This window comes from Crocodylus siamensis, chromosome 1, assembly GCF_052110815.1.
Source record: "Crocodylus siamensis isolate JL-2025a chromosome 1, ASM5211081v1, whole genome shotgun sequence".
NCBI classification, from domain to species: domain Eukaryota; kingdom Metazoa; phylum Chordata; order Crocodylia; family Crocodylidae; genus Crocodylus; species Crocodylus siamensis.
Window position 1 is genome coordinate 20,519,801 of NC_143395.1, and position 19,497 is coordinate 20,539,297.

The 19,497-nt window shown below is 40.7% G+C and overlaps 1 protein-coding gene across 5 annotated transcripts in view; it reads left to right on the forward strand.

Annotated features, from left to right (window-relative positions):
- Positions 1 to 19,497, forward strand: part of NBAS (NBAS subunit of NRZ tethering complex) — a 378,957-nt gene that overhangs the window by 204,888 nt on the left and 154,572 nt on the right. For all 5 annotated transcript variants that reach the window (XM_090031852.1, XM_090031878.1, XM_090031881.1 and 2 more), the window contains 2 exons: positions 7,285 to 7,361; positions 7,871 to 8,008. In XM_090031852.1, the coding sequence (XP_089887978.1) occupies positions 7,285 to 7,361; positions 7,871 to 8,008 (215 nt within the window). The remainder of the gene's footprint in view (positions 1 to 7,284; positions 7,362 to 7,870; positions 8,009 to 19,497) is intronic.

Consider the following 19,497-nt stretch of genomic DNA (forward strand, 5'->3'; position numbering starts at 1 on the left):
ATTTTGAATTGGAAAAAAAATGGGGAAATTCGTGCAAGAGAGACATTCCCTCTGAACATAGATCAGGAAGTAAATTTCTTCTCTGGGTTGTAGAAGCATCAGCAGTAATTTAGACTTTCTATGAATAATTTGAGCTTGCTGGTCCTCCTATTAAGACATGAGATACTAAAAATAAGACAGATCATATAATTCATGGTATCCTTTACCTGTACTTTCTGCTTTTTGCTAGAACGGTCATGGCATCAAATTCCACAGCAAAAAAAAGCAATGGTGGTCCACACAGTGTGGTCTACAGAGAAGTTTAAATTCTTCTAAATTTTAGAAGACAGATCTCTGAAAGTAGATAGCCCACTATTGCTTGTTATTTAAAAGAGAACTATTGCAGTATATTCTGAATTGCCTGTATTTGCAAAGGCTGTCTTGAAATAAGCCCTAATGCATGGGGAGGTGGAGTAGGATTGGTAGTAGAAATCTGAGGTCATTTGAAAATGGAATTGAGAAAATATTTTTTCTTTAAAATCTGTGCATTTGCAGATCTCTTAGTCTTTTGGCATGGCTTCAAACATTGGATCTAATTCTCCTGAAATTGATCCCAGTTGGAATTTGTCTCAACTAGTGTGGTGCTCACTATTCTTTGAAGACAAAATATTAAATCTTTCTACAGCTATTAAAGTTAAAGCCTTTGAACTGAGTTTCCAAAATAAAGCAAATTTTCTATGAAACCTCAATGAATATGAGCTCTTTCTCAGAGTGTTCTGTTCTTTCTAGTGTTGCAGCAGAACTGAAATGCCAGAGCCATGAGGAGAAAAAGATGTCGGGCTGGGGGACACCTTTCCCTGCAGTAAAATACTTGGCCTGGAAGAGAAGTGATGGCAACTAGATGGCTCAGTGTCTAGTTAGTAGTCAGCATCAAGTGGAGTGCCCCGGGGGTCAGTCCTGGGGCCAGTTTTGTTCAATTTCCTTATTAGCAATCTGAAGGATGGGATGGATTGAACCCTCAGCAAGTTCCTGGATAATACCAAATTGGGGGGTATAGTAGATATGCTGGGGTGTAGGGCTAAGATGCAGAGTGACCCAGACGAATTGGAGACTTGAGCCAAAGGAAGTTTCATGGGGTGCACCAAGTACGAGTGCAAAGTCCTGTACTTTGGACGAAAGAATCCCATGAACTGCTACATCCTGGAGACTGACTGGCTAAGCAGCAGCTCTGTAGAAAAGGACCTGGGGGTTACAGTGGACAAAAAGATAGTTATGAGTCAGCAGTGTGCTCTTGTTGCCAAGAAGGATAATGGCATACTGAGCTGTATTAGTAGGAGCGTTGCCAGCAGATTGAGGGAAGTAATTGTTCCCCTCTATTCAGAATGGGAGAGGCCACATCTGGAGTACTGTGTCCAGTTTTGGGCCCCCCAATATAGAAAGGATGTGGACAAATTGGAGAGACTCCAGCGGAGGACAGTGAAAATGGTTTGGGGGCTGGGGCAAATGACTTATGAGGAGAGCCTGAGGGAACTCAAGGGGGAAGAGATCGACGTTGTAGACCTCAACTTTAAAAAAGCCTTCGATCTGGTATCCCATGATCACCTCTTGGCTAAACTAGCTTGACATCACCACGATGCGCTGGCTGGGGAACTGGCTCTGCAGTAGGACCCAGAGGGTGGTGGTCGACGGGAGCCAATCGTCTTGGTGCGCTGTGACCAGTGGGGTCCCACAAGGCTCTGTCCTAGGGCCTATACTGTTTAAATCTTCATCAGTGATGTGGACATTGGCGTCAGAAGCAGACTGGCCAAGTTTATTTAGTCTCCAGCAGACAAAATAGAGGGGATTTGATAGCAGCTTTCAACTCCCTAAAGCAGGCTTCCAAAGAGGATGGAGCTGGATTGTTCTCAGTGGTAGCAGATGACAGAACAAGGAGCAATGGTTGCCAACTGCAGCAAGGGCTGTTTAGGTTAGATATTAGGAAAAACTTTCTCACTAGGAGGATGATGAAACACTAGCATAGGTTACCCAGAGAGGTGGTGGTATCTCTGTCCTGGAAGGTTTTTAAGGCCTGGCTTGTCAAAGCTGTGTTGAAATGATCTAACTGGGGTAGTCCTGCTTTGAGCAGTGGGTTAGACTAAGTGACCTGAGGTCCCATCTAACCCAAATTTTCTAATTTCTGTGTTTCTATGATGCCCTGTTCAACATTGTTCCCATACATATACATGCCTGTGTTCTCATCGTCCAACCATTTTCCCATTAGATCTCTGTCCATCTGGGAGACAGAAGTCTGGGTTGCGCCTTCTCTCCAGATCTCTCTTATTAAAAGAAGCTCTAAATACGCTTTCTTTTTTATACTACCACCAATAGTGAGGAAGGGATATCAGGAACACAATTCTTTTTCCTTCACTCACCCAGTAAATTTATTTTTAAAGAGTAGTTAACATATTTTCTCAAAAATAGCATGTACTTTTTTCCCAGAAATCAGCTGGTGGGAAATGTATGTATATTTTAAGCAGGAAATACAGTAATAACAACTTCTGCAGCTCAAACGTCTGTTCAGGCAGTAGAAAATCACGTATCTGCTACACAGGGGCCATATAGTGAGCACGTGTGGCACCCTTGCTCCTGACTATGGACACCTTTCTTTTTCCTGTGCCTTCAGCAGGCTAACTGAAAAACCTCAGTACAGTTATTAATGGAGGCACATCATAGAAACAGATGTAGGATTTGGGTGGAAGGACTTGTTCTTGTATGAATCAATTCTAGACCAACTGCTGTTACGCAAGCTGGATATTTGGCAGAAAATAAAAGAGCGCTGATAAATTATTGGATTTACTTACTGAATTGTTCACTAGTAAGAACAGCACACTTGTAGGATAAATCTGAATGGTCTGGTAACCTGGATGCGATTTAATGTGTGTTAATACAGATGATTACCAGATCTTTTATCCAGGAATTAAAAAAATGTAGGTGTTTTTACAGGATGTGGGATGTGTCACAGAAAGTCATGATTTTTGAGCTTTTATGAATAATAGCAGATAATTCCTGACAAAAGTGTGACAGGAGAAATCACCAGCTTAAAAGGGTTTTCTGTCTGTCGTGATCTGGTAGCATATATAAGGAATCGGGTCCATGGGGACAAGAGATGAAAGATTCATATTTCCCATCTAGCTGGGACAGACTGAAGCAAGAGGAGACACCTGAGAATAGTGTTTTGTTGCTGTTTTGTGATGCTCATAAGTTTTATGATTTGATCGATATATTATGCCAAAAGGGAAGGACTTTAAATGGCTGTGGCAATAAATTGATGGTATTCCCCTTCTCTGAATGATGGAACAGTCCCCTTGTTAACAGTGAACTCTCAATACAATAGTGTAACTGCAAAGGCTAATGTACAACAGTATCATTTGCACTTTAAGAACACATTTTTCCATATCATGGAAAAAAGATACTTGGTTCTCATGCAACAGGTCTCATCAATGTATTATTTAATTAACAAATTATATGGGCAAATACACATGAACATTGCTTAGAAGTCTGAATCAGAAGTTGTTAAATTGAGTAAACTCAGAGTAGCGATTTAGTATTATCTAGTCTTAATTATATATATTCTGAGTTTATTGAACAAAATATGTTTCTTGTGTCTGATTCCTCAATAGATGACAGGTTAGATTTGAACTATGACAACTTTAAACTTGTCAGAAAATTCTTTAAAACTTAAAGGAGATGGGAATAGGAATCTGGTCAGTTCTGGCTGGGGAATCCTGACGGCTCAGGAGACAGATGTTTATACACAAAATAAGGTTGTTTATTTATCTGGCTGCTTTAATGGATGACGATTTTTAAATCAATAATTGCTGGTTGTTTTCCTCCTGTGAATGTTGCTTTGAAAGATCCCATTCTAGGGTTTCCAGAAAGCCATTTGGTTTATGTGGTGCCAATCAACTTACTAAATATTTTTTCTTTGATCCTTGGTTTTAACAATTCCAAATCTTCCTGATTTTTATTTTTTTATTAAAAACCCCCAAAACCTAAAATAATATAAAGTAAGGAAACAGTGCAACTCCTTTTGAAGTCGATAGCAAAATTCCCTTTGGCTTCGGTGGGAACTCCAAGAAGTGTTCTAAGCTAAGATTAGGGGCCAGTGTAATAGGAACACTTGGCATATTAGGAATTAATATAAGATAATACAGGGGAGTAGCCCTTTGACTGATTCATGTCTCAAACAGGTCTAACGTTGGCTTGGAAAATTGCTCTTATGTGACATGGCAGTTTTGGAAATCTCCAGATTTGCTGTTTACCTATACCCATAGCACTGGTCTTCATAGGCTTGAGCTGAGCTGTTTAAAATTTTGTGAGTACTGTGCACAATGGGTTTGTTTGGCTGTACATCCAGAGATAACAAGTAAAAAGCATCACCCAAAATGTACCTCACTCACATCATGATTATTATTTTCAATAAGTACATAACAGTTTTTTATAGGCAGCAAAAATCTTACTTTTTTTGACAGTTCTGGAGTAAAGTCTGGCTTACAGTATCGTTGGTGGAGGACCTATCTGTTAGAGGAGAGCTGTTGACTAGTTATCCCTGGTAACTTCAGATTATTCAGAAAAGCAACTTTAATTTATTGGGGAGTTGGAAGATCCACTTTAGAAGAATTCTGTCAAATTGCTACTCTCAAACGCACTTGAAAAACACAGCCAACTCATTACTGTGACTGAAGAGCATAACTGAGACGTGGCAGTAGATAGAAAAAAGAAAAGGATTAGTTCTAGGTCCTTTCAGATTACCCGAGACAGGATAATTACAGCCTACTTCTGAAGGCCTAACCTTTACTGTGCTTTGTATAATCAACCTCTTCATACTCAACCAAGGAAATGTTTAATTTTATATATGATGATTTGCTTATATATACCTCAGATGTCTAATTAGGGAATGGTATTATGGTTACATTTATCCAAAGGACCTCATCCAAGAATGCAGACACTACAGAATCTAACCCCCACTCTAATCTTCACTACTTCTGGTTCCAAGTGCAAAGTCAAGGCATATGCCTTGCTGTCAGTAATAAAAGCACACGACATACCAGATATAAACCATAATTTATGCATAATCTGAGATCCTCATTTTTTAATCCATGGGCATTTTTCCTTTGGGAGGAAAAATTGCACGTGATAATCGGTAGTCATATTCTCATGCATTTTTAAAGAGCACTTGAGTCCACTGGCGATGGACATAGTACAGGATCTAAATAGAATAAAATAATATTAACTTTTGTTTTGGCCATGGTGCCACATTTGTTTGTACAGTTCTCAGCTGAACTTGACTATATAGGATCATGCATCTACAATGGTGTCTGTATCCATGGCCAGTCTTTTCTTCTCATCTTAATAGAAAGCTAGGTCTCTTAGGGGCATCATAACTATATTTTGACGAAGACAGACCACCAAATATTTGCCAACAAGATGATTTGTAGCATATTTCTAATTGTTAATGCAATTCTTGCTCTGTGTTTTATAGCTGTGTGTTTATTAAAAAAAAAATGTATATATTAATGGTTCCTGGAAGTGTAAGTTAGGCTTAAAAAATAAAGCACTTTAAAACTTTCTGATAAAGCTGCTGCTGTTCATTGTCTGCTTAACAAGGATTTAACAACTGAATACTCCATTTGATCAGCTGAGGACTGCACATAATTTTCTTGTCACGTAATGCATTCAGAGGCATACATATATCCAGTATAACCAAATTCCTTGTCATGTAAGAGTGCATATTAGAAGGAGCATCCATATGTTGCAATTTCTCTCATTTGCAGTTTGTAGAAAGCGCTCTCTAAGGCTTCTTACTAGCATGCATATACAAATAGGATGCCTATAGAGCAGTGGTTTAAAACACACCAGCTTGGGTCTGTGGTCTGGGCAAAGCTCCCTACCACTCAGCCACAGTGTAGGAAATCCTTCTATCACTGAAACCCCTATTCTCTACATATGACTCAATCTTACAAGAAAAGAAAAAAAAACTTGCTCTTATGCTGGAGGTAGGTAGGATCATTTTTTTTCCCCCTAGGCTACTTCCTTTTAATTTCCCCACACTGATGTTATTGTCTGTAGATAGTGTAAATGTTAGACTGTAGATGTGAGATGTTTTTCAGACATGTTGACTTTTTTCCGCACCCAGTTTCACTTTCAACTTAAACACTCTGAAAGAGAACCAGCCAAGTTGGCTTTGGAGTATTGCATTCAACGTTTTCTTAAGACACTCTCCTTTTTCCAGTTGTCTGTCTTGGTAGGGAAGTAATATTGGAAAGTCAAGGCCAGAAAACATGCTATATACTTCAGTGTGGGGGGGTGGGGTTGGTTTGTCTATCCTACCAGAATTTTCCTGCCAAATGGACACAATCTGTTAAAAACAAAAGTTATTGCTTATTTTTGCAATATCATGTAGACACTCTCAACAGTTCTTCTCTCCCCCTCCCCCCTTCTTACTCCCAAATAGTTGTTCTGTTAGTATGGATGGATTTTATACTTGTAGGATAATACTGTTGGCAGGAAAGTTCTTCTTTCCTTTGCTTGAAAGTCAGTACAAAAATAGGTGACTTTCCATTCATGTCAGTCAGGTTTGGATTACAAGGTTGGTGTCTCTCCAGTCTGTTGATATCTCACCTTTTGCATACCACTTCAGAAATTATTCAGTGATGCAGTTAACTAATTTCCACACACTTCATCAGATGCATCATCTGAACGAGCTGATTTGTACAGCTGCTTCCAGGTATTACCTGTCTTAACCAGAACTTAATTTTAGAGAGTTTTCTTTAAAATTGCATTTACTGCTTTTGGTGCCATTTTTTTTATCTTAAGGTAGTAAAGTTAAGACTTTTGTTGTGTATAAGATGTCATGATGCTTAGAGCTGGGGAAATGACATATATTACTCTATTCCTCTCCTTGGTTTCTTTAATGCTCATAATTTTATACTACTGCCTTGATTTTTACAACCACCAGATTTAGTTGTAAATCAGGTTAGAGGACGTTTCAGCAATTTGGCTTAGTTTGGTTACTGCACTATTTCATCTTGTTAGATTAAGGTACAAAACACTGGCCTGGAAGTTAAGGTGAAGCAACATTGCAGTTTAATTGCACATTATCTGTTTCTGGATTGCACTGATTAGTGTTTAATTAAACATGTATAGAATGCTTCAAGCTAGTATCTAATAAAGCATGCTTATATGGAAAAACATTTCACTTTTTTAGCTACAGAGGGAAGATGGATCAGTAATCAGTGCCTTCTTTCCTCTTCTCATGTATTTCAGTTCTCCTACAACTGGCTAATGATGCCTTACCAAATGATATGACCTTGTCTCTTGCATATCTGCTTGCATTACCACAGGTATGTCTACACTGATTTTGTATTTGAGCTCCTGTTCGAGTGCTATTCCTGTATTAAGTTCTTATAATTGTTTTCAAAAATATTTTTATAGTTTTGTTAAAATTAGTATGTTTTGTTGTAATAAAATCCAGCTTGAGCAGGTAAGTATGAAGAAGATATTGATAGGCCCTTCAAGGGTTCAGCCATGACTTGGGAGAGTGGTAGAAAGATTTTTTTTTTTTACATTAAAAAGAGCCTTTTTTGCTGATTTAATAACTCAGATGAAGCTCATAACCAGTTGAATGAGAGTTGATGTTGGGTTTGGTATAGGCTAATACAGTATTCTATTTTTGTAATTATATTTTTGTGATGCCCATTTTTGCTATGTGGTTATTTAATTTTGGAGGGAAAGGTGGGATGCATTCATAGCTATTTCATAACTGCAGTTTGGGAATAGTGTCTAAAAAGTTTGTGCACTTAAAGTGGTATGATTATTCTTTCATTTAAAATAACATCGCTTTTTCTCCTAGGTGGTAGATGCCAACAAGTGCTTTGAAAAGCAGTCACATTCTGCTTTATCTCTCCAGCTGGCAAGTTATTACTATAGCCTGCAGATTTATGCTTGTTTGGCACCGTGTTTCAAGGACAAATGCCACCCCCTCTATAGGGTTTGTTCTCTCTCTTTTTTTTACTGTATTCATTTACATGCAATATAAAATCTAGCATAAAAAGTTAGTACATGACCTAAGGAACAGATTTGACTTGCTCTGGGCAGACATACTGCCAGTAGTTATTTCCTCTAGTGTTCTGTAAACTGACAGATGCTTAATATTAAAAAATAAAATAGTACGTGCTTTTGATGCATAATACTGCATACTACTTAAGTGCATTAGCACTTTCAATCTTCAAATTACTTTACAATACTGACAGTCATAATATGGCTGCTCACAGTACTTTCTGGGAAGAATGGAATGTCCATCCAAATAAGAGCTCCGTTATTTGAAGGGACTTCCTTTTTTGTGATAGAGTATTGTTCTGCTGAACCTTATGTTACATGCTGCTGCATTGAAAATCAATTCCTAAGTGTTAATGATTCAATAACTTGTCTTGACAGATTGTTTTCTACTACCCAGGGTCTCCCCCATTCATCACTAATGGTTAATGTCTCCCACCTATGGAATTCAGGGGCAGTTCAATTTTATGGCTCGAGGCTCTAGGACAAGTATCTGTCCTTTCTTTTGAGGCCATGACATTTTTCTGCTTCCAGGAGTTGAACAAGTTATTGCTTCAGTTTCTTCTAACCATTTTGCTCTACAGTTGTAATTTGCCATAGTCTACCTCCTCCTTCCCCTTCTCCACCAAGGAATAGTATCCATCCATGTGTTCTGGAATTCCGGTCTGTGACTATGCCTCCTTTGTATTATGATAATGCAGATAATTAATATCTTGTTCACATTGTGTGAACATCCCAATTGTATCCTGTTCATTTAATTCAGTCAAAAATATTGAAGCTTTAGGACTTCAGAAGTTCTGTAGGTGTGGGGTTTAAAATCCTGTACCAGCCAACATGCTGGTCATTATGGAAGTTTCTTGAGATATTAAGGAAGTGACTTCCTCTTGTTTGAGGAAGATATTTAAAGTAATGCTCCATTCTTCTGCAGCATCCCCCTTTGACAGAAGGATGTTCCCAGTTGGTTCCCACATAATTCCTTAGTTTGCAATCCCTATGGTTTGTTTCTGCAAATGTCCATTCTTTTATTCTAATATTCTCCTGTACCAATAATTAAAACTTGCTTCTCGTACCCTTGCCCTACTTGTGTGATTTGCTGCTTGCTGTTTCCCAGTAGTGATGAATGAGGAGAAAAGCTGTGCAGCAGAATGAGAAATTTCTTTCCTTATGAGTTTCTGTGTATGAGCAGCTTCTTTTCTCATTCAGCCTTGCAAAGTAGTCTGTAGGCCTGTGTGAAGTGGCTAGTATTCGCTTAGGATTCAACTGATTTGGGGGATAGTGATTCAGTTTGGTGATCTGAATCACTGTCCTGAATCAATTAGGCCGAATCTGATTTAGAGATTTGGCCACTGCCAAATCTCCAAATCAAACAGGCCTCGTCCCTGCCTGTTCTCCCAGCCACATCAATGGCTGCCCTGCCTGGCCTCAGCATCCCGGTGCTTTAAAAAAAAGGGAAAAAAAGCCCTGCACTCACCAGCTCCTGCCAAGTTGGGGGGGGGCGCGATCTGCCCCACGCTGCATGCTCCCCCAGAGGCCCTGACTGCAGCAGCCAGTAAATGAGGGTTGGAGTGTGCTCAGGGTGGCTGAGGGAGCAGGCATTGGATGGGGCCTAGGGGGGGTCCCCCCATGGTCCCCTCCCTGCTCTTTCAGCCCTCCCCCCGCCCCCTACTTACTGGCATGAAATCTGGGTCCAGCTCCCTGTGGCAGCAAGCAGGGACTGCCCAAATCTCTAATTTTCCTTCAAATCTTTTCCAAATTGATTTGGAAGCCTTGGATCGATTTGGATCTTTCTATTGGTCTCCCGATTCGATTTGGAGATTTGGCTGCCGAATCTCCTCTGAATCAAATCGGCAACTGAAGCTTCGCACAGCCCTAGTAATCTGGTATATGTCAAGAATGCAAACTGATTTTCCTTTTCCCTTCTAAAAGGAGACTTAAAATATAATTGTCCTAAGGTTAATTAATATATCAACCAATTTTCTTACGCTAAAAACCTGGTGCTTAAGTGTTTCTACAGCTTTGGACTACTTTACTGGTGGCCAGTGCTGAAGAGCTAGGTTTAGCAAACTCACATCTGGCAACAATATTAAGCCAGCTCTGAATTGTGTGTATGTATATTGGGGGGGGCGGGAGTGATAAAGTGGGGTGTGCGGCCATTACCATATTAATAATAGATGAAGGAAAAATAAGTTAGCAGAAAATTATCAGGTAAGAAATGTTTTCATTCCTGATTCCCTCCTATTTGTTTGAAAGTAAAATAAGACATTTGTTGACCATGACCGTTCTTTTCTGGTCATTAGCTCTGTAGCTTGTCTTGCAGTGTTGTGAAATGGTAGACACTTTCACTTTGGTAACTGATGCGAAATCCAAGCCCATAAATTATATCAGAGTAAGGGTTTTGGAAACTGGACAATGTTGTAGACTGTTAGCCCATCTGCAAATAGAGTGGAACAGCTGTTCTTGTGACATCTAGGGAGGCATTGTGTAGAAGGGAGCATTCATGTGATTCACTTTGCAAATGTCAACTTGTCCTGTCCCCTTTGCTTATTGCTCAATGTCTCTAGAGGGTATTAGGGTTTTTATAGTGTTATGTGAGCAAGGTATGGTTTTAAATTGGCATCCTCCACAAATGAACTTGTTACACTGGGGAGAGGTGGGCATTCCCCTCTTTCAGTTTCAACTGCCTTGAATCTTCTTCAGTTCATTTGTCTCCTCCTCTTCCTGGAACAGCATATTCCACATCCGGTAATATCTTCCGTTATGGAAATTTATTCTATACAGGTTCTCATGCAGCCTCTGTTGCTAAGCGACCTAAGCACTTTCTAGTAAGGCATTAAGTGACCTGCATAATTTATGTGGTATGTAATTCATTCTCCTACCTTCTTTCCCTAAAGGGAAAACAATGTATGGAATGCTTTTTGAATAAAGGAATTAGTGCAACTTTCTATGTTGTTCTATTAGCGAAGAAATGGTCAAAAGAAGTGCATTTGTGCCTTGTACCTGATGCAATAGGTAAGCATTGTGATATTGATCTTTAGTTCCTGTGAGAGTTCCTTCCAAAGTCTCTCAGCAACCACAAAGAAATCTCTCTCATTTGTCTGTGTGAGCTGTACCCATAATTGTAGATGGCTCCATCAAATCTGAGTAAAATTCTACGGTCGTTATCCTAGAGGTCTAGGCAATATTTGGATTTCTTTGGCATACAGAATTGAGTATGTTAAAGATCAGGACATCACATTGGACCATGCCAAGATATACCATGAGGAACCCCTATAGACAGCATTGTCTGTGGTGCATACATGTTGCTGAGATGATACTTTAATATTCAAAACCAATCCAACTTTCCTGAAGACTGATAATTTTGTGCTCCATTCTTCAGTATTGCTATAATCCAACCAAGAAGTAACTTGAATAAATCTCATCAAGTGCCCAAAGAAGAAGTCTCTTAAAGAGTTATGAATTATTTGTGTTACTTAGAAATTTAAGAGTAAGCCTCAGCAGTTAACTAATTGTGAGTCTGAGATAATTAAAAATATGAGGATAATGGATAAATACAAACATATAAACTTTAAGTAACTTTAAGTGTGTGTGTATAGATGTTACAATTAAAATATGCAATTGGTAATCTATATTGCAGCCCAATCTCATTATAGTCTGTTAAAATCAATACATTAAAACGCAGTATATGTTTGCTGTTATTTTTTTTTTAAGTCAGACCGTGACATGGTAGAAGTCACTGGGTCAACAGATGTAACCTGACTTTGTTGAAGAGCTAAATTAGCTTAAAAAGTAGCACTTTTTGTTTTGTTTTATTTCCCTCCAAGAAGCAGAAAGAGTTTCTTCTTTTGCAATTTATTCAGTTAGGTTGGTTTTATGACTAATTGATTCAAAGTTGAATGGAAGATTGGAAGAGAAAAACCAGGAAAGCCCCCTCCCCCCCAACTCGCAGTCTGTGAATAAAAGCCAATTATTTCAGTCATATGGAATGAAATGGTGACCAGAAACAGTCAGTTTAGTTCAGTAACAAACTCATGTAGTAAATAGAAATGCTTTATTCACCATTGTAGTTTCATAAGAAGTATATACACTCTTGTCCATGTTTTGGGGGAGCCTGGTAATATTAAGGTCTCATGTGATGGATAATAACACTGTGCTTTCTGCATGTGTTGTGTCTAAAATGTGTCTCTCTCTTGCATAATATTGTTTTAAACCCTGGCTCAGGCCCTCAGTTCCTCTTTGATCTCCCCCTTAATCAAAAAATTCTGCAAGCAAACAAATCTTCTCTGACCTCTCCCCCTCTTATCTCTTTGCATGAATCCCTTCACTGCTGTTCATCATCTGTTCTTCTATCCATTTTTGAAGGTCAGCACAGCCCTTGCCTTTGTCCTTCTCTTTCTGTTGCCTTTGTATTCTCACATATGTACTCATTCTTTTCTTATGTAGCCCATTATGTTCAGAACTCTTTGCCTTTCTACATAGCAAGCTACCCTCCTGTACTACTTCATCTGTGTTTCAAACCCACTTGTTGGAATGTAAATCTGCTTTGGATATGTACACCCACTATTGCATTCAGCTCATACATGTATGTAATATAACTTAAGTTGCATTTTTAGTTTCTAGGGGCAGTGGACCAAGGAAGATTCCTCCCTCCTCCCCCCCCTTGTATATTGTCAAATTATTGCATGCATCTGCAGTAATGAATGAATAATAAATAATTCTATCAGGTCTCAGCAGAATTCATACTATTACCTAATGTATCTAAAATGTTCTTGTAAATACTATTTTACCATTAACACTTAAAGATTGCATTCTATCCCTTAGCTATATGTTGTATTCAGGGCAGGACAAGTGTCATCACTTAAGACAAAAAAGGCAGAATTTCTTTCTCCTCCAAACTCTTGGAAAATTGGAAGGAGAATTGAGGGGAAAAACCACAGTTAAATGTAATTCAGACTGAAAATGTAACTCTACTTCCATAATGCATGTTAAAAAATATACAGAAAGCAGGGTAGATTTGCATGTTATAGACTAACTAAATCAGAGGTATGTAATATAAGCTTTCATCAACAGAGACTTTACTTCATCATATGCTGTAAAAAGACATGCCCATTTGTACTACCTACTTCTTAAAGAAGTGCATGTCAATCTTTACTACTTATGTCCCTGTTAAGGCAGTCATCTGAATTGGGCTTTGCAATCTCCATGGCTAAGTACTGACAGTCAAGAAGTCTGAGGGTGAATCGATTCAGTCTCTGCACGTTAGTCTGTGCTGTGGAGATTGAATTGATAAACAAGTGAACAGACATCCACTTTTAATTCTTGAAATACAGCCACATGCCTGCAGTGGCTTGGGTCAGAAGCTGGAGAGCGTTAGAGCACGCCTCCTTGCTTAGCTGAAGCAGACAGCTTGGACCAAAGTTAACCTGCCAGCCCTGTGAGGGAGAGGGGTTCAAATTATCCTGGGATGCTGGGGGACTGTGAGTTAAGTCGAATCTGGAGGGGATCCGAGTCAGAAGTTCAATAAACCGATGTAACCTAAATCATTTAAGTCTAATACTGCATCTATCCAGGTTTATCTTAAACCAGTTTAAGCCATTTCTAAAGCAGTTTATGTGCACTGAACTTCTGTTGTGTTACAGGTTGGAACTAGTTTCTTATCACTTATACCGGTTTATGTGTAACTTCTGTCCCTAGTGTATGGGTGTAGTAGTTTCTGGTGAGGAAGAAAAGTTACCTGTGACAGGAGTATCAATATCGGAGCCTTTCTGGGAGTGGCTCCGCCCTCCTGTAATGGGCCAATCGCCTGCTTACTCACCTGCCATGCCTTGATATGACTTGATTAGAAGATGGTTGTAATCAGCGGGAGGCTACCCATTTTCTCCGCCCCCCAGTGACAGGGGGCACTAACTGCGGCTCCTTTTCCTCCCCTATACTGCAGCCCAAGCCTTGCAGATGGAGTTGACATGGGTTGATCTGGGCCTTGTTATGTTCTGGCCCTTCTCTCTCCCTCCAGGGCTCCTCGCTGCCCCCTTCTCTCTCGCTCTGGGGTTAGGGCCACTGCACCCCTCAAATGCTGCGCCCTCTCAGGCGCCAGGAACCTCCACGCTACTGGGGAGTCCCTATGAGGCCTCCTCCAACCCCTAACGGCCTCACCCGGTCCTCCGGTCAAAACCGTAAACATAAAACATAAAGCCCCTGGGCTACAACATAAAAACTAGACTGTCCGGTCAACCAAAATCTACTCCCTTCTAGAGAGTGAGGGAGCAGGGGGGAGGAAGGAGGGCTCCCCAACCCCAGCAGTGACCAGGGGATGCTCTCACTGCCAGAGTCCTCCCCTCTATCCGAGCTGAGTCCCTACTCCCATGGCTGCTGGAGAGGGACTGGCCTCCTACCTGGACTTAAGAAGGGATAAGCCCTGCCCTTTCCTGTCAGCTGGTTTTACCAGTTGCCCTGGCAACCAGCACCTGTGCAGCCCTGGTGACTGGCAGCTGAGCTCCCCCCCCCTTTCTATCACTAGGGGTCTCCCCAGAGCAGTCTCCACTCTCAGGTGCAGGGCACCTGAGTGCACTGCGACATTACCAAATAGCAATTTTTCTGAATCAGTGCAGTGTTTCAGAGGTGGCTTTATCCAGTACAGGCAACAAGAAAGCAAGCCGTCTGTTTGTATCTTTCTCCACTGCATTCTCACATAGCTCAGCTTCCAATTTGATCCAAGAACTTCATGACTAAACTTGTCTCATAAGAAATAATTATGGGGTTTTTTTGTATAATCCCACGTTTAAGTGTAAATCCCACAACCATATTGTTGTGGTCCAATAACACCTGCTTTCTCTCTTTGTTGTCTCTTATCTCCCTTTTTCTTCGGGTTGGTAGGAAAGGAGAAAAGTACTTTCAGATTCTCCTTAATGTTTATTTCTGAAGGTGCTTTCCAAACACTGGTCAAGTAAAATTTGGGGTATTTCAAGTTTGTTCTTCTCACACTGAAGTACAGGGGTTGGCAACCTATGGACCCATGGGCCAGAGCTGTCCTGTGGAGCCACTTTATCTAGCCCACAACGCAGGGGAAGAGGTGGTGAATTGTGACATTTAGGCAGTGCTTCTCTGATGTGGAACTTTACCCATGCAGCAGCTGGACAGCAGAGATCAGCAATGGTTTGGCAGGAGCAATGACTCTCGCTACAGGCTCGGAGCTAAGCTCCATTAAAGCAGCCCCCAACTCCAAATTTTTGCTGAAGTTGGTATAGATCACCTTGCAAAATTGACACCCTAAGTGCCGAATTTAAATGTAGTAAAATGACTGATCTGGATCTGAGCTTTCTGTAAACTTAGACACATAGTAGTGAAAACTATGGTGTCTGACCTCCCCCCCCAGTACTTCTTGGTAGCCATATTCTATTTTAATTAGTCTTGCAATTCCTGCAAATTTAGAGACTCTAATAGTTCTTCCCTAACATTTCAGTTTCTACAACTTTTATGCTGCTTTTCTAAGCACATACATAGTTGTCTATGGTAACTGGTATTTTATTTTCCAGATTTATGCCCTAATATGGTCTTGTTTTCTATATTAATTTTATTTCTGTCAATTCTGGTAAACTTAGAAAAGATCTTTCATGGAATGCCTTGAGAGCACTGCTTATATAGACACTGGAACCAGTTACTGCAAAGTAATCTTGGGTGTGTGATCGTACAGTAATTCTTTGCCATAGCAAGAGCAGGATAACATGCCCCATTTTCATTGTCAAGTAGTCATGCACACATTCAGTTCAAATGGGGTGGTTGACTTGCTGTGAGTTCACCCCTTCCATCACCTTGTGATATGTTGTTGAAGCACCCGTGCCCTCAGAAAGATAAGTGAAGGGCCACAATAAGAGAAGATGGAGATGGGTTTTTCTATGTGGCCATAGGAAAGGGGACAGGAGCAGTTGTCTCAAGTTGCAGTGTTGAAACAAGCTACTAGAAAATTTGTGGAAGCTCTGTCCTTGCGTATTTTCAGGATCAGTTTCGACAGGGACTCATCTGGTTTGGTCATCAGGGACAATCCTGCCTTCAGCAGGGGGCTAGACTAGATGATCTTGTGAGGTCCCTACTGGCCCTATTTGCCTTGTATCTGATGATTTTTTCCCCCATTATTCTCCATTTTAACATGCACAAACTGTTTACTGCATTTAAACGTTAATATAGATATTTCAGTCCCAGAAATCTTAAAATGTAATAACTTCAGAAGACTATGAACAGACTGCTTGTGGTTCTGTACCTTCTATATGTGTTCTTTTAATATATATCAATTCCCTGGCAAAATTTCCTAACTATCTAAATTGAAGGGGAGAGGTGAAATAGTTATTTTGAGTTTTGTGCACTGTACTGAGAATACGGGGATTTTGATGATAAGAAGCTTAAGAATGAAGCCAATTAAGTCCTTTAAATTTCACCTGTGGCTTATTTGGGCAATTTTTCATCAAAATTAACTTCACCATATTGGCAACTGTGTACAATTGGGCATCAGTTATCATGCTTGGGAATGCAAGAGAAAGGGGCAAAATTTGAAGGGGTTGGGGTGAGGTTAAAATACATCTGTCTTGATTTCTGAAAAACATTGACTGCTTTGCACTCATGAGGCTTTCCAGATGGTGGCTTTTTGTTTGATTGCTCCTCTAGGGGAGCAATCAGCAGGAACTTCCTGGGCAGGAGATGCCTTTAAAACACCCTGGCAAGCAATAGAGACTTTCATGTGTCTTTACTTGGCAATAAGTTGCTCATTACCTGCAGCATCGTTGTCTGTCCATGAGGCAGTCTTCTAATGTTTGAACAAATTCTGTAGGCTGAGAAGAAAGAAAATATTACTCATGGATTAAACTAGGTCAGACACTGACATGCGTGGAGGGGCTTGCACCTATAATGACTTAGCTCTAGCATGAGAAGTAGCAAGAAGGCTTCAAAGGGGGAGGACAATGGGGTGCCAAGTAACCATTTAGTTTGGCTCAGGCTTTATCGTATGTCATCCTCTGACACGATAATCTGCCCTTATGATTTGCCTGCAATCTGGCAGAGCATGCTACTTGGAGATCCAGAGCAGAATGTCTCCACTGTCTTCCTTGTGACTAGCTTAGAAAGTCACATCAGCTAGACAACTCCTGTTTAATTAGTAGATATTTCTGCCCCTCTGACTAAGTCCAAAGCTTTCAGTGTTCATGATCTACAAAAAAAACTCAAAGGCCATACGTGAGACTTAGGTGCAGTTTAGTCAGAGTGCAAGTGTGCAAATGCAGGCCCTGCTTAACCTGAAAGCTGCAGGCACCCAAGCCTTTATCAGTAAAGTTCCCTACTACCACTTAGTGTTTTCTGCTAGTTGATATCCTAAACTAAGAAACTCTCTCATGTGTAAACCTAGTGGGCAGGGTTACAACTCAAACTGTTGACAGCCATTTGCAAGGTAGATTTTCCAGCTGAGGGCCACCACTGTTGCGATCCCCTTTGATTGGCTGTAAGGCCTTCTCATGTTTGGAAGCAGGAAACTAGACCTCACATGCAGACATATATATAGATTAATGAATTGCCATGCAGTGAGTGCTCAGGACTGTTTGGCTTTTGAAATCCCTTTTCATTGAATAAAGTGACTTAAAGAATTATGGCTGCTGGCTTTGGCCCTAGTAGGCTTCATTTTCTGTGCCCCTGCTACAAGGGTTCCACAACTAGATACCTCAGCATTGAGGCATAACGAGATGTTGCAAAATAAACCAGATTTTCTGGAACAGACAACACACATTGCCCATTGTCCTGCAGGGTTGGGCCCCTGCTGCTCCCAGGGTTTCAGAGATCTGATCCTGTGGGGCAGTACTCAGGGTGTACCTCTGCAAATGGTAACCCTGGGTTTTTCTACTTGCAGAGGCATTCCCAGGCAATTGCTTGGTGCTTACCTGCTAACTAGGAAACCTGGGGGTTTCGTACTTGCAGAGGTGCACCCATGGATTCCAATTTAAGGCACACCTCTGCAAATGGAGAAACCCAGGCTAGCACTCCCCGGGCTTCAGGGGCCCAATCCTGCACACCCCAGGAATTCCCCTGTAGGGGATTGGGCCCTTGAAGCCAGGGAGTTCCTGCCCAGTGACGTTGCCCGTGCTCTCCTGCCTTAAAAGAAACAGATGTTCATCGCAAAATAGCAGCACAAATTAATAACTACCATTTGTTGCAGCCATGAATTTGAGCATATGTGGTGTGACATAGCACAAGTATCTTTGGTTTTGCTTTGTGATGTCTTCCTGCACCCCAGGAGTCTTCCCCTTCCCAGATAAGTATGCTCATTGCTGGGCTGCATAATCATGCTCGTGAGGGAGCAGATCCCTACTCTTTTGCTGTTTCACTGGACTCTTGAATCTTCCATTTTTTCTATGCAGTGGTGTAATTGTCAGTAAAAAGTTGAGAATGCCCTTGGCTTTGTCTCTGTTCTGGTGGTTAGGGCATTCTCGTTGTGGAGGACATAAAACTCAAGCCTCTCACTTCTTTCAGTTTCTCTAATCTCTAGACCATTGTATAAAATACAGACATCCACCTCTTTCAAGAAAACACAAGCCAATTGTCTATACTTGTATGGAAATGTTAGGCTCTGAGGTCCAGGACGGGACTTGGGACTGAATCCCAGTTGCTCATAGGCATCCAAGTCTGGAAGAGGGATCAGGATTTAAAAAACAGTCCTCTCATCAATGCTTTCAGTTTTCTGGTCTCTACATCCTCCTGCTCAGTGTATTAAGTATTATGAATTTCATTTTGAGGAATCTAATTCACCCAAGTTGGGTGTCTGTTTTAGGGTTGTGAATTTCATGTTGGGAGCCAAGGACTGCACCAAAGTTCATTTGTGGATCTGGGCTGGAGGAGAAACTGAAGAAGCATTTATCCTTTAACAAATGTACCATATCTTTTTCTGAAAACAGCTTTTTATGAAGTGAATTTAGGTTTTCATGGAAAGTGCTTGCCTCAACAGCTTTGGAGTTCAAAGCCCTTTATTTATCCAGAGGTGTAAAGTACGTATTATAATCTGAAAAAGATTTGCCATGTAACCCTGCTAGTATTCCCTTGACCTGAAAGCACTACATCTTTGGTTGAAAGGATAGCTCATCTTCAAGATCTTTCCATCTTTAATCCCTCTTCTGTGTTTCTCAGAATTATTATGAATAAAAAATATATATAGTACTACATTGTGCTTCATTTCTGCCCCAGAGGATTTGTAGTAAACACTCGCTGAAGCTGGTGGCAGCTTCGGTGGTGGCCAGTCTCGGGGGAAGGGGGCAGCACGTGTCCCCCTGGATCCCCCCATACACGTCACCTATGGTCATTGCCTTACATTTCACTTTTTTGAAGACCTTCCCATACGAGTTGTGGGGAGTGCCTGGACTTCCTAGATAGAGTAGTTGCCTGACATAATCAAGATTTTTT